The 16161-nt window shown below is 38.1% G+C and overlaps 1 protein-coding gene across 1 annotated transcript; it reads right to left on the bottom strand.

The window, feature by feature from the left end:
* Nucleotides 1–6805: 6805 nt before the first annotated feature.
* DMRTA1 (DMRT like family A1) lies at nt 6806–12368 on the bottom strand. Its single transcript, XM_077912135.1, has 2 exons — nt 11493–12368; nt 6806–8057 (listed from the first exon to the last, which is right to left on the bottom strand). Exons 1-2 carry the CDS (start codon nt 12184–12186, stop codon nt 7213–7215), a joined length of 1539 nt encoding a protein of 512 aa, XP_077768261.1. The 5' UTR covers nt 12187–12368; the 3' UTR covers nt 6806–7212.
* Between the last annotated feature and the right edge of the window lie 3793 nt (nt 12369–16161).

Raw genomic sequence — 16161 nt, 5'->3', positions numbered from 1 at the left:
TGCACTTAATTGTTCATTTGGCCTGAAAGGATAGATAGATAGAGGTACATATCTAAAAATGAGTCATGACCAGTGGCTAACAGTTTGGTTTTACAAACAGAAGAAACATAATTGGAAACAAGACTTAAGAAAGAAATATGTGGAAAGAGCTCTCCAAGTAGGCACAAATATAAGAATCTTTTTGTCCCATACAGATGCTCATCAAATGGCAATCTTAGAAGAGGAAGATCTTAATAATCATATGCATGAAGAGACGCATTCTTTTCCCATTCTTTTATCCTCATATTTGCTCAATTGGCTCATGAAGACAGTGATCATGGAAGCAGAGATGGAGCTTGTGTATGGGCTCAGCAACACAATTTCCACTCACCAAGGCCAATTTGGATAGAGCCACTGCTGAGTACCCAACCTGCCAAGAGCAAATATCAACACTGAGCCCCTAAAATGGCACTGTTCCCTAGGGGAACCAGCCAGCCACCTGGTATCAGGTTGATTACACTGGATAACTTCCATCATTGAAGGAGTAGCTCTTTGTTCTCGCTGGAAAAGACATTTATGCTAGATATAGTTTTGTCTTTCCCACTCTCAATGTTTCTGCTTAAACTGCCATCTGTGGGCTTACAGAATGCTTTGTTCACCTTCATAGTATTCCATACAACATTGCTTCTGATAAAGAAACTCACTTTATAGCAAATGAAGTACAACATTGGTCTCATGCTCATGGACTTCTCTGGTATTATTATGTTTCCCTCAGCCTGAAACAGCTGGCTTAATAAAATTATGGAATGGCCTTTGGAAGACTCAGTTATGGCACCAGCTGGTGACAGCACTTTATGGTACTGGAATAATGTCCTCCTGGATGTAAGATATGCTTTGAATCAGCTATAAACTTGTAGCGATATTTCTCTGATACCAGAATTCATGAGTTTAGGAATCACAAGAAAGATATGGAAATGGCTCTTCTCATATTAATGATATGATTCACTAGAAACTTTCCTTTTGTTGTTTCTTTTTTCTACAACTTTTGGCATTTTTGCTTTACAAGACTTACTTCCCAAAGGAGAAAGGATTTCACCAAAGAATACCACATTTTACTAGAATCTGAGACTATCATTGGCTACTTGGGTACCTCTTAACACTGAAATAACAGAAAAGAAACAGGGAGATTATTTCCAGCATGCAAGAGATCCTCAGGAATGTTAGTCTTCCCATACCTTATGGTAAAAGATAATAAGATCTTACAGCAACTCAATAAATATAGGGCTGTAATGGCACAGATTCTTCAGGAATGAAGATGTTCCATCAAGTAAGGAACCACAATTAACTGAGACACTTGCTGGGGGTGAAGAATATGAAATGGGGAGTAAAAAAAGGAAGTTATCAATACCATCTATGATCCCATTATTAGTTACAAACACGAAGGCACTGGTATATAAGATTTCTTCCTTGCTTCTAAGTAAGTGTGTGCATGCATCCACAGGCCAAGTTTCCCTCTCTCCAACATAAGATTTATTAATAGTGGTTAACTATATCAGAACTGTTACCCTTATTTTACTGAAAGGAAACAAATGACTAGGAGTTTAATTAACCTGCCTAAGTCATCTAGCCAAATCCATCCTAAGTCTCAACTCTGGAATAAGTTCTCCTTTTAGAAAAACATACTGATGAAAAATATGTTAAAGTTTAACTTCAGTGTTCTCCAAGTCCTTTTTGAGCCCTTTTCTTCTTCCTTATGCCATGTAGACCAACTGACCTCATGCTAACCTCTATACCACTTAACCCCTTGTAAATCATGCACTGTTCTGTCTCTTCCTTTTGTATCTACTCCTGAGACCATCATATAGGAAAAGTTCTGATGAACAAAACTGCAATGTGTTTTATTGAAAAATAATGGTTGGGTGTTTTCATCATCTTAGAATTGAAAGTCATTTATTTAACAAATATTCATCATTTTTCTGTTTTGCTTTATAAATGATTGAGTTCCAACACTGAAGTAGTACTGAAAATCTCATCAATCAGGTTGCCGAATGGTAATTTCTACATGGTATTTTCAGTGAGTAGAAGACACGTTTGTTATACAAGGCAGCCATTCCACTCTTGGACAGCTGCTAACTGCCAAAGAGTCCTTCCTTGAATCCTCTTTCCATGTAACTTTTACTTTCCATGCCACTATACTCTACAGAATGACCCCAATTCATTTTTCTCATATGCTAGCTCTTTAAAATGTTTTCACTTATACTATTTCTAACACTTTCACATAAAACACTACCACCACCACAATCACCACTTAGCATCTTATATCTCTGTTTTATTAAGAGTTTTAGAATTACTCTTAGTGTATGCCACTCAGAACTGATCATGACTTCGGCTAATACCTAGCCAACTGATATTCCAGAGTACAAGTACTCTCACCTCCCTCATTCCACACTACTCTTATTCATGTAATCTAATATCAATGGACTTTCAGCATATGCATGTTATATGGTAAACTCATGGTGAATTTACCCATCAGCAAATAACACTACTTTTTGTTCTCCTTAAAATTTGATATAAATCCAGGTCTCTCTTCCCTACGTGTGCAGTTGATTTTTTTTTAATATTCCTAGGATTTTGAACACTATATCAGTTCACTTGAATGAGAGTTAGAGGGTGGGAATCAACCATTTAAAACCCATTCTGTCCTCCAAAAGATCAGCTGCCCTTCTCAGATGTGTGTTGTCCATGAATAAGATAACAATGAAATGTATTCCTTCATCTACTTGGTTGACAAAAAATTTAAAAATGGTCAAGTACAGGAATCTAAAACCCTTCCTGCTTGACATGGATTTTCTAATTAATATTTTTTAGTATGCCTGTTCGACTTTCTATATATTTCCTCCTAATTGTATCTATTTCTAGTCTATTTTTCTTTTTTTTAAAGATTTTATTTATTCATTCACGAGATACACAGAGAGAGGAAGAGAGAGGCAGAGACACCGGCAGAGGGAGAAGCAGGCTCCATGCAGGGAGCCTGATGCAGGACTCGATTCCGGGACTCCAGGATCATGCCCTGAGCCAAAGGCAGGCGCTAAACCGCTGAGCCACCCAGGGATCCTCTATTTTTCTTAAATAAACTTGTCACTAAGATGGAGTTTAATAAATATTCAATATTTTAAGCAATTTTTTGACATAGATTTTTTTTTGACATAGATGTTTTGATATGGCCACATTTATGACCCTTAAAGCTATGAGCATCCTCATAAGGCTACGTAATGTGGCCATTGCGACTCGAGAATACTGCAACAATCTAAAAAAATTAAAACCTCAGTTTTTTTTAATTACCAAATTAGCAAAAGAAACAGATTTCATAGTTTTCTTCCCTTTCATCTTGTCTTTCCTTGAATTTCCCATCACTAACATGGAGTTCAGAAAGGGGAAATGGCAATTCATTTCTCTCATCTGAATAATACTTAATAAGCAAAAAACAAACAAAAAAGATTATTTTAATGTTTGGCACAGCTGCTCTGAAGTGTCACACCAAAACAGCTTGAATTTGGAGGGGACAATGCCAAATAAGTAAGGGCCTAGCTCTGCAATGCAGGCATCTATAATAGGACTATTTATTTGGAGATGCGTGGAAAAGAAGAAAGGATCTGAGCAGGAACTTTTCCCATTATCCTTGACCTAAAGGATGAGCGTCTTCACTTAAGATCACGCTGTCCAAAGGAAAAGCTTTGCTTTTATGAAGCTGATGATGCACTTCATCTCATTTTGTACAGAGGAGAATGATTCTATTTACAGTGGTAAATAATTAAGTGCTTTATGCCAAGCCTCTCTTGTATTGTGAAGGCTTTTTAACTTCAAAGAAAAACAATTGTCTAAGGAAACTGCATTTAAAATAAATAAATAAAGAGATGAATGAATAGGCCACTTCATGTTTCTTAGTTCTAAGTTCACAGTTAGGAATTTCTAAGAAGGAAGGTCTTAAAATCCCCAAGATCTTTTTGTTTCAGCAGAAGTTGCAGGGAAAAAAAGTAGATCACTTCACTCACATGCTCTTCAATTGTCCCTGCAACTCTAACCCATTTTCATAGAATAGCCAGATGAGAGCTTAGACCAGGAGGCCTATGCATGGACTCAGAGGAATTCCAAAAGCTCACCACTGGGATTAGGAAATATCTTTGATCCAGAGGTCACAAACTAGGGTGACTTCCATGCATCCATTCAATGGAACAAAAGCTTTCTCTTTGCCCACCTCTTTCACTTATAGACAAGTTGTTTACCTCTCAAACAAATTGCCCTTCCCTAAACACACTACATGGAAACAGATACTGTTCCCTCTGTGTAGTCAGTAGTTTAGGAGCTCAGGCCTCAAGCAGTATCCATAGGCATAAACTTCATGATTACACAGAACTCACTGATGTACCAACATTATCAAACAGTACCAACACTGCATAATTGGATGTTTTTGTACACATGGTAACAGAGACTATGAGCACTTTGAGGTGAGGTCTTGAATCTTACTAACCACTTTATCCCCTGTGTGTAGCATAGTGCCTGGCACAAAGTAGGTGCTTAATAAATAGTTGTTGAATAAGCAAAATTCTAAGCTAATAGTGTCTTTTTATGTTTAATTCAGTCATCGAAAACTATTATTTAAAAAAAAAAAAAAGAAAGAAAGAAAACTATTACTTGAACACCTATTATCCACCAGATACTATACAAAGCTGTGATGGGACAAATAGACATGAATCCTTCCCAGACCTTATAGTCTAACTGAAATTGGTGAAGTAACTTCTACTCCTGATGACTGTCTCTATTATGGTAACCTTGGGAATGGGCAATACTACTGCTAAGCCTCAAATTCCTCACATTCAATTTAATGTTGAACAAAATGACCTACTCTATAAGCTTATTTAGTACTAAAATTATTGTAAAGCGTATGAAATGTATAAAGCATTATGTAAATTAACTTGTTTTAAGAGTATAAAATTATTTTTTAAACTTGAATGTGATTCAAAATGGATATTTCCCCAGTTCAAAAGCAATTCAGGGGGATCCCTGGGTGGCTCAACGGTTTAGCGCCTGCCTTTGGCCCAGGCCATGATCCTGGAGTCCCGGGATTGAGTCCCACATCGGGCTCCCTGCATGAGGCCTGCTTCTCCGTCTGCCTGTGTCTCTGCCTCTCTCTCTCTGTGTTTCTCATGAATAAATAAATAAAATGTTTTTAAAAAAAAAAAGCAATTCAGCCTCTCAAATGGATATATGCACATCATTATATAAACCACATAAAATACCCAATGACTCTAGCTAGCATTGTTTTATTTTCAACAAGATTTCTAATGCAAAATGTAACTTCCTTGAGTGCACAATAGTTTATATTTGTTATCCTCTATAGGATCTAGTACTTTTCAAAAAAATAGCATTTGTAAAATGAATCAATGCAATGGAAACAATTTAAGAATCACCAAGAATCCTAAACTGAATAGTGAATGGCATTTAGAGATTTGAGAACCCTGTGAAATTATATGCAAAACTGTGTTTGGCCATCATGCAGAGTTCTTTGGTTTCACCAGTCTCAGAGAAATCTATTATTCAAAATGATTCCTTCACTCAGTATATATTAATTGAATATCAACTACTTGCCAGGCATTGTATTATGGTTTAGGCTTAGAATCTAAAACTTTTTTTTATAAATAATGAATACTAATTACAACAAATCTTTACAAGATCTGCTTTCTCATATTCACACCACTAAAAATAATGCATACTGTATTAAATATATCTACATCTTAAATCATCATCAGATACTATGCATGTAATATGATATTTGCTGGTAAAATATAGATGTGTGTGAATGTGTGTGTACACACACACATACATATAATTTAAGAAATTTTTTTAGTGTATCATGTTGTTCAAACTGTTTAAACTATTTCTAATTCATCAACCATCTTACACCACAGCTGGGTTTTCATTTATTCCTAACAGTAACAATGAAGCTACTATCTTCAAAAAAGTGATGACATATAAAAAAAACTTCATGAAATTGTTTTATAAGCCATTTTCTCAGGAACATTCCACTTACTGAAATAAACAGCTTTTGTATGCTCCAGATGGAGAGCAAAAATATTATTAAAATCTCAAGGAGTCCTCTAAAATTTAATGATAATATTATCTCCTTTATAAATTTTATCTCTCCTCAATGTATTAAGCATCATCTACCTATAGTCAATCAATATTTATCGGAATAAGTATATACATTTTCTGAATAAGACTATTTTTACCTTTGAGAAGGGCTGCTCCCATATTCTTGCCACAAACATACAGAAAGGAGTATTTCTCCAGAAACAAAGATTAAAATCCTAACCCATAGTAGATGTTCACTTTATAATATAAAAGTTTCTATGTAGCATGATCCAAAATGACTGTTTCAAAAGAAGTTTAGCTTAGCTTATACTACTAAGAAACCATTCATTTCAAATTCCTACACTCTACCAGAACTTAGATGCAATTAATGATAGTGGCCAGGAGATGGTGCAGTCTCATTTCCTAAAATTTACTTCATAGGTTTCGTATAATTTACAAAGTTTAAAGAGAAATGTTTTGTTAATGGCACTTGTTATCACAAATAGTAGATACGAATGAAAAATAAGACAGTCAGAAAAAAATAAGGAATTTAAATTTCCCAAAAGTTTTACTTATTATTAATCACTTATATGTGAATAAAATGCTTTAAAAAAGCTTGAATAGCTTTTTTCTCTCCCATTTACAAGGAATAGACGGAAAGAAAAAGTTCAAAGTAATAGTCATTTGGAATTACCTCAACTTTTTAATTTTTCCTTTCAGTTTATTTTATATGTTGGGTTGCTTTACACTCATAAATGTATTTTACAACTATAAATTCAATTTTTCAATAAAATAAAAACAAGTATAGTTTTAAAATAGGGATTCTACAACCGATATTTTAGGGAGATAATTCATAAAGGTAAAAATATTTCCTGAAATGACTTTATTCAAGGCACATATAATGTTTAAATGCTTCTTTCACTTAATAAATGCTGAAGAAGAATCCTTAGATCTTAAATTTATCATATTGGCTGTAAAAAAAAATAGCATTTTAAGGTCTAGTAAGCCTCTCACATACATAGCGTACATATTAATAGATGTGGGTGTGTGGGTTGTATTGCCTGCTTCTAGAAAAACTCCAGAAAGGGAGAATAGGCAGAAATATTACAGATTGTCCTGATTTGGCCTGGAATACAATCTGCCACCAGTTACTGAGTCTTTGCTGGGAAGGTAGGAAGACTCCCTAATCATTCCTGAAAAGGCATAATCCAAAGCAGGCCGAAAAGGCAATGCTGGTACCAACCCCGGAGATAGGTAAGGAGACATAAAACCAGAGAGCCCTCTTCCTGGAGAGGAATATGCCAGGCGTAATGGATTGATACCTAGTCTAGGATTTAAGCTGTAGACACCTGAATCACCTCCATAAGAAGCAGAAGCAGTTTGAAGAGGAGAGAAAGCTGATTTATTCCCCAGAGTTCCGAAACCAATTCCACCTAAACTAAAGTTTGAAGCTCTCTGAAAAGCTGTATTTTCCAATTCTCCTGAGTTTGCTAAGTCCCTGGTGTCTGGTTGATGTTCTCTCCCATTTAGGACCTGTTCAATGGCTTGAACCACATCTCCTTTGCAGAAGCGTAAAATGCCTTCTAGCCGGCTACGCCTATAACTTGGGAAAATCCTGGTTAGGATATCGAGAGGGTCTCTTGGTCTTGAGGACAGCGTGGAAAGGCTGGCTCTGGTAGCAGTGAAGTCTTTGGCCCACTCACTTTCATTTCCTGATTCCAGATCAGATGATGACAGGGACCTGGGACTCTCTTCCCCTCCTGATAGCTCCCCGGGGTGAAGAGGCTGAATAATATCTTCCTTGTTTGAGCTTTCTGAAATAGATGGCCTGATGTTTTGTTTTCCAATGACCCCATTAGACTTAGGAGATGATCCCAGAGAACGCTGATGGGATTTAGAGACTGGCTCTTGTCCATTCTGGCATGAGTCACATTTACTCTCTTTTAGTTCTGGAGGAAAAAAAGGAAATCGAATAAAGGAAAACTTCCCAAAATACAGACAGTATTGCCTATTTGAAAATAATGTTGGATAAAATAATTGATTAACTCACAGTATATTATTAATATTTATTTGCTGAAAGAGACCTTAATCAATCAAAATTTTAAAATGTCATTCAGAAATGCAGGCATTGGAATAGCAGGAAAATGCTATCTCTTAGGTCATTCCAAGATCACAAAATTATATAACATACAAATGCTATAGTTAATTTAGGAATCAGAAGATAAATGTCTATTATTACCCCCCAACTACTAACGTGAAACCAATATTTCACACTATTTGCCCCATTTAGTGTTTTGAGATTTTCCTAATTTCCCCAAATTTCATTGTTATTCCAGTGAGATTTTTTTCAAAATAACACTATTCAAAGAGAACTAAATAAAATGACTGTTTAGATAAGAAGTCATAGGAAGGAACAATCTCAGTATGAAAATGAATATTCTATTTATAACTAAGTTTCAATGTATTTTTTTTTTAATGCTCACATTTCAGGTTCCAATTAAGCTACCTGAATAATGTGAAAAACAACAAAGTTCTTCATTTCACTTCAAATCTAAACCAATAATGACCACTGCTGTATCAATCTCAAATCATACCAGAACTCACATTTCATTTTATGTGAGAGATGATACAGACTTGGTATTTTTCATAGTCCCTTGTGAAATTAGGACTTTCTTTTTCAATCCCTAGGAAATGTCCATAAGAGTTTACAGTCAAATTGTTTCTTAAAGAAAATTACAAAATGCACTATTGCAATCTGTATGTATCTTCAAAGTGTCTTATAAAAACAACATATGAGTCATTTGCTTCAAATCACAACTCCTTTCCAATATTAAGGACAGTTTTCCAAAAACATTTTATATAAAAATCCAATTTCATACATCAAAATGGTGAGTATATTAATATTCATAAAATAGTAACAGTAATGTCCTTTTGTACAGTTCATGCCAGGAAAATAATAATAATTTATACTTATACTCCACTAAATAAGTTTTATTTTGGTTTACATTTCCTCTATCCTATAGACATATTTTGTCTCTATTTCCAACAAAAAGAGTAAATTGTCAAGTGAGATTACTCAGAGTATTTCTGTCAAACTTTCTTTTTCTAAAATGTTATAAATTCAACAAAACAAATTACTGCCTAAAGCAGTGATTCTCACACATAATTTGCAACCCTCCTAGGGTTTCTCAAGAAGGAGTCCTAAATTCTAAAGAAGTACCTATATTTTAAAAATAAGTAACTGTGTGCAATTTAACACTTTGAGGGCTAAAATTCTGTCATTGTATTAAACAGATGACAAAAGAAAAGATGTTGCTCCTGCAAAACTACAAATATTCTCTAGTATTTTCAGCTTTAAAAGAAACAAGGAAACTTTTCTAATGAAGTCTACCAAATGGAGATAGATTGACCTTAGTTGACCATTACATTTTATTTCTAACTATGACTGATTAAATATGCCCCCAGAACATGTAAGGTATCAAAATTTCATGTCTACAGCAATTTACACACAAAACAATTTTTATTAGGGTACTTGTACTCTTGTACTCATACGGTACAATATAATGCAATAGATTGCATAAGACGCTGGAAATAAGGTATCTTTAAGATACTATGATATCATTTACATCATCTCTCTGTTTTCTCAACTCCTGTATCAGATTTTATTTCTTTACTTTTATCATTGTGTATTTTGTCTTGTGTTGGATACATATAGTCTTCCTTCTTTTGTATATAGGGGTTTTTTTTGTGTAGAAAAATCTTACTCACTTCTGAATCACTGTTAGTCTTTGTCTAATGAGTGAGTGAATTAAAAAGACTACTGCAGCTCAAGGATATTGGGTAAGAGAATGCAGTCAGTCTAGAAAAGCTATACACATGGCTTTTCAAAAAAGGAAGTAAACTGAGGCAAAGAATAAAATACTTGACCCTATCAAACAGAACACTCTGGTTTACTCCTCCCCCCACAAAAAAATCATATAAAATCAATGTCTAGCAGAGAGGTATTAGCCACATTTCACTGTCAATTTACAGTATTTTAACTTTTACTTCTTTTTTATAGCAGTTATTATTTGCTTAAATGAATTTGTTCTCCAGCACTCTGATTTTTTATGAGAAATGTTTAGTCTATTTTGTCCACTGAAATGAACTAGGACATGGGCAAAACATTGGCATAGGTGAACACAAAGTCATATAAGCCTTATTTAAATACAAAGAGTCTTTTTCAAAAATGCATCTTGTAATCCAAAAAGATCTGCAACTTTCACAATTCAGGGAAGTGTTCTAATTAATAACTTACTTTTCATTACTATAGAATTTCATATGCTACAACCTATCTTGAATTTATACAAAAATACTGAAATGACTTTTACACTACTAGTGTTACCTGCAGAGGGCTGGGAAATACACTAAAATAAACTGAGATTTACATCAGCAGGAAAACTTAATTTGAGGTAACTCTAGTTTTATATATATATAAACTTTATATATATAATATGTATATTATATATATATATAATCCCACTGTCAAGTGGGATTACTCAGAGTATTTGTCAAACTTTTTTTCTCAAATGTTATAAATTCAACAAAACAAATTACTGCCTAAAGCAGTGATTTTCACACGTGTGTGTGTGTGTGTGTGTGTGTATCTTTTTTACAGAACACGGGATGAAGATGATTTGTGGCCAATAAAAAAGAGGGAAAAATTAAAATATAAGGGGCGATATAAGAAATCTCTATTATTGGATTTTAAAATTCTTCTTCCCAATGGTTTTACAAATCCAGAAAGCCCAAAGTTCTTTCCTATGGGAAAGAGCTGAAACTTCAAATTTAGAGCTTTCTACACTTTTGGAGGCTAACCAACAGTTGCAAGGCGGTGCTTAAAAATTTTAAGAGAAGGAAAAGAGGTGAAAAGAGGTTTGGTGGTTTTCAGACTCTTCCCCACTTCTAGCTGGCACCAAAGGCTTTTTGCCCCAAAGATGAAGAACTGTAGTCCCAACCTTCAGGGAATTTCCCAGCAAGACTGGAAGATTAACTCTGGTTTTATAGCTGAAAAGAGTATATATAGAGCAAGCCTAAAACCCAGCTTCTCTCACCAAGCTTTTCACCCAATGCCCACTTCCTTGCAAGTTCCAGCTCACCCGAAGTAAGAGTCCCCGGGGTGCAGACTCTACTCCTAGCCTGAGTCGCCCGTGGGACTGTTCCTCACTGCACTCTTACATTGTTATCCTGTCGCCCAAGGGTACAGGGCACCCTTCCTAGTACAGAGCAGTTTCCCTGAACTCGAACGAACGCTTCTTCTAAACAACTTTTCTTGCCCATCGCCGAGGCCTGGCTTCTTGTTTCCAGGAGTCTGTCTGCTCTGCAAAGCGTCAGGACCGACTCACCTTGTTTGGGCTCCGTGTCATCCGGCCGGCCCACCTGGAGAGCAGCGGCCGCCAGACCCGCCTGCCTCGAGGCACCGAGTCCCAGCGGCGTCCCCGTGCCCGTCCCCGTGCCCGTCCCCGCCCCCGCCCCCGCCGCAGGGCCGCTCGGGGCCCCGGCCCCCTCGGCTCTGCCGCCGCCTCCGGCCGCCCGACCCGCCGGGCCGCAGGGTCCCGGGCACAGCAGCCGCTGCAGCCCCCGGGCCTCGCTCTCCTCCTGCGCCTGCTGCCGGCGCAGCGCCACCTGTGCGGCCATGACGCGCTGGCGCTCGGCTATCAGGGTGCACTTGGCACACGCGCAGTCCCGCCAGCGGCAGAAGCGCTTGTGGCCCTTGAGCGCCGACACGACGCCGTGGTTGCGGCAGCGCGCGCACTTGGGCGTCCGCGGGTAGCCGCAGCCCGCCGCGCCCACGGCCCTCTCCAGCCCCGGGGCCGCCGCGCAGCCCCCGCCCGCCGTGGCGGCCGCGGCTGCCCGCAGGAACAGGCTGGGGGGCCGCAGGAACGTCGGGGGCAGCGGGATGGCCGGGGGGAGCGGCACCGCCGGAGACGGAGACGGAGACGGGGGCGCGGGCGCGGGCGCGGCCGCCAGCAGCCCCGGGGCCAAGTGGGCTCGGCCGCTGCCGCCGCGGTCCCCGCGGCCACACGGCGACGGCTCCATTCCCGACGGTGTCTGGCGAGCCAAGGGCGCCGTCCGCAGTCACCCTGCCCCGGCCGCGGTCCAAGTGCGGCACGATCCCCGCGGCTGCTGCAGACGCTGAGGGGCGCAGATGGCCAGGGAGCCTCGCCGGGTCCCGGGGCGCTAAGTTAGTGCCCCTCGGCTCGGCGCGCTCCCCGGCTGCGCGGCCGAAGGCAGGCTGGAGACGCTGCCACGCCCACCGGGGAGCGAGCCGCCAGCTCCCTGGCCGCGGGAGGGCGGGCCGGCCGGCAGCGGGCCCGCCCGCGGGGAGGGACGGGACACACAAGAAACCGTCTTAGGGGCTGGCTGTCAAGGCCCCTTCCCCAGGAAAGCACTTCTCCCCCCGCTTGCCTCCCCTTGAATTCCTCAATGTACATTTTTGTGAAATAATCAAGCCCTCTGCCGGCCTTTTACTGCCCTTCTTAAGTTAAGCAAAATTGGAAGTTCTTTCCTCAGTCCCATGCTTCTCCCAAGCAAGTTTGAAGATCTGGGTGTGGAGTAGTTGTTTTTTGTTTGTTTGTTTGTTTTTTCTTTTCCTTTTCCCAGGTGAAGTATTCAGGATGGTGGCATGGCCAATATTAATGAAAAAGCACAGCTTGATGAATGGCAAGTACCCATCTGGAAGATGCCTTATGTTAAATGGTCTTAGGACTGCATCAAAACAATGGATAAATATGAAGGGAATTGATTCACATTCCGATTCTTCTCGTTCATGACATTCATTATTTACAAATGCAAATTTGGATTGCATGTATTGCTGTATTTATAAATGCTACTGCCCAAAGAAGTCTATGCATTTCTTATGTGGAACTCTATGCACAACAATTGTGTTAAAGCTGTTTCAAAAGTACTTCATATTTCTATTGTAGAATACTGGAAAAGGTTGCTTAGACCATTCTTTAAATATGCCATCATAATATGCACTCTTAAAATACGCATTTAATGCCCTTAATTATAAGAAAAGATCATACTGCTTTTAAACCAAAAGCGCATTTGAAGCAGAAAATTCCCAAGTGCTTGTTCTTAATGCAAAGGAGAGTTGGGACTCTCTCTCCTCAGTTCTTCAAAATAATATTCAACTACCTTGACAAGCAATTCATATTTTAGCCCTAAAATGGCTATAACAATGACATTTTTACCATCACAACCACTAAGACAACCAAGGCACACATTGCTAATCCATCTGGGCTTTCTCCTGCCTGCCCAGTTCAAATCATCACCACCGTCACCATCCTACCATATCAACATCCTAATATCCTATCATAGAGGTTTCCACTCCTTCCTAAGCACTAGAACTACCTAGGGAACTTTTAAAAGATATAGATACTCCAATCCAAGTATTCTGATTCTTTTGGTCTGAGTCTTTTAAACTCTCAAGGTGATGATTATATACAACCAAAGTTTAAAACTACAACTCTAAAAATGTCCATACCCTCTGCAGATTCTGTACTATTCAAATTTTCTCACACTTCTAGATCTTTGCTCAAGCCACTCTTGTCTTATAGCTAGTTATTCCCAGGAGTAGCTAGGCCACTCCTGGGTGGCCTAATCAGCTGAGCATCTGACTGGATTTTTTGGGTCAGGTCATGATCTCAGTGTCCTGGAATTGAAACCCTGAGCCAGGCTCCACACTCAATGGGGAGTCTGCTTTAGGATTCTCTCTCCTCCCTTTCCCCTGCTCGTGGGTGTTCTCTCTCTCTCTCTCTCTCACACACACACACAAACAACTAAATAAATTACCTAGTAAGAAAACAATTCCCTTTTCTATTATTTTTAAGACTTGGTTACCTAAAAGGAAAAAAAAAACAACTTGATATAAGTATGTCTTTAGAATCTCTAGACCTGTTAATTATGCTTTTTAACAATGAAAAAAATTAAGAGCTTCAGCAAGTACCACTCTTTACCTGAAATTTAACACTATTTTTGTTTTTATTTGATTATCGAAGTAACCTTTCAAATTATGGCATGTGATATTGGTTTTCATCCAAGGAAGTGAAAATAATTTTTAAGTGAATGTATTTAAATAAAAAGTGTGCCTATTTAAATGAGAAATAATATGTGAAAAGGCTGAAAACTAATAAACTTTGGTGACAAAAACTAAAGATTTAAATTAATGGAGAGAGATATTATGTCCATGGGGCAGAAGATTCGATCTTGTTAAGAGACAAGTCTACCTACATTGATCAATTCCATTTCAATCAAAATTTCAGCAAACTTTTTTGGTAGAAATTTTCAAGCCTATTCTAAAATGCATGTGGAAATGCAAAAGAACATAGAATACCCAAGGATAAAGTTGCAAGGCTAACAATATCTTGTTTCAAAAATTATTACAAAGTTACAGTATCAGAACAGTGTAGCATAGGTGAAAAGATAGAAAAATCAACTAATGTGACAAAATAAGAGAGCTTAGACATAGAGTCACCCCTAAGTAGACAACTAATTTTATACAAAGGTACAAAAACAATTTAGTGGATGGAAAATGGATAGTTTTTCCAAACCTATTTTGCTGAAATAACTGGACATCTGTACGCAACTGGGAACAGGTTGTAAAGGGACAGTGAAAGATGGATAGCAGAGACTGCAAAGGATAAAATGGAAACTTTTGGAGATGATGAATACATTAGTTATTCTAACTGTGATAATGATTTGTGTGTATACATATGTCAAAAACTCATCAAATTGTATACATTATTTTTGCAGTTTATTGTTTGTCAATTATACTGATAAAGTTATTATAAAAAATAAAACCCGTTACCTCTGGGGTTAAAAAAAGGCATAAAATAATGTGAAAATACTTTAAGTAAACTTAAGTACTAATCCTAGGGTCCAAAACTGGAGCAATGATTTTAAACACTTGTATTTCCTTCAAACACACTGGAAAGCCTAACTCTCTTCTCTTAATAGTATGACGTGTTCTCTTTTTTTCTCAAATTATACTTTTTTGCTTTATTTTTACTCTAACAGCAATTGAGCTGTTCTTATAAGTCACTGAGAAGATTTTAAAAGCCGCAATTTAGTAGTGGCAAAAGTTTCATCAAATGGAAAGGTGATGAGAAAGAAGAAACATTTTTAATTAAACTGTATGCAAATATCACAAATATGTCACTTACAAATTTGTAAATAAAGTTTTAAAGAGCAGACTGGTCTAATAAATGGGAACTGTAGAGGCATATCAGAAGGAACAAAAGGGATCTGATAAATAGAATCTCTCCCAAGTCCAGAAACATTAACATACCTCCTTTTTAAATTATTCATTTCTACTCAAATTCTTATCCTCCCTAAATTCTTACAGTCAACTGCCATTTTTTGTTGGTTTGTTGAACCAACCAATCAGCATAGGGGAGTGGAAGTGTGAGACAGCAATTGCAAATACAAGCCTGGCTCTGATCTTATTTAACGAAGCTCATACAACTTGAATTGGATAGTTAAGCTCTCAGCTTCACTTTTTCCATTGACAACTGAAAACATTAAGTCATCTTCAAGGATACTTCCAAGTCTGTGGCTCATTTCATTTGCCAAGTCTAGTCTGAAATTATTTTTCATTAATGTCCTTAATCTCTAAAGAACATCATTACTACCCCCTCCAAGGCTCTCTCAAAGCATCTCTCTCTTTTTTTTTTTAAGATTTTAAAAAATTTATTCATTTGAGAGAGAGAGACAGAGGGAGCACAAGCAGGGGTAGAGGGAAAGGAAGAACCAGGCTCTCTGCTGAGCTGGGAGCCCGATACGGGGGCTTGATCCCAGGATCTGGACCTCATGACCTGTGCCAAAGGCAGACGCCCAACTGCTTGAGCTACCCAGGTACCCCCAAAGCATCTCTCTTGCTGTTAGAATATCCTAGACTAACCTGCTGGTAAAGGAAGGTTAAAGTATATATGCTTAGCTTGGCTAGAAGCTTTTGGCAAGAGGACTGGGGATTTGGGAAGGAAATGCTCAAAATTGTCTCTTTTTTCATGT

Source organism: Canis aureus, chromosome 10 (assembly GCF_053574225.1).
Source record: "Canis aureus isolate CA01 chromosome 10, VMU_Caureus_v.1.0, whole genome shotgun sequence".
In the NCBI taxonomy this organism is placed as follows: Eukaryota; Metazoa; Chordata; class Mammalia; order Carnivora; family Canidae; genus Canis; species Canis aureus.
This window is presented reverse-complemented; position numbering and strand designations above follow the sequence as displayed.

Bases quoted from the DNA above. Each gene is read 5' to 3' on its own strand.
- DMRTA1 (XM_077912135.1), bottom strand. From the start codon at position 12,186: ATGGAGCCGTCGCCGTGTGGCCGCGGGGACCGCGGCGGCAGCGGCCGA. The intron at 8,058-11,492 runs GTGAGTCGGTCC...TTTTTCCTCCAG, and splicing joins TGACACGGAGCCCAAACAAG to AACTAAAAGAGAGTAAATGT.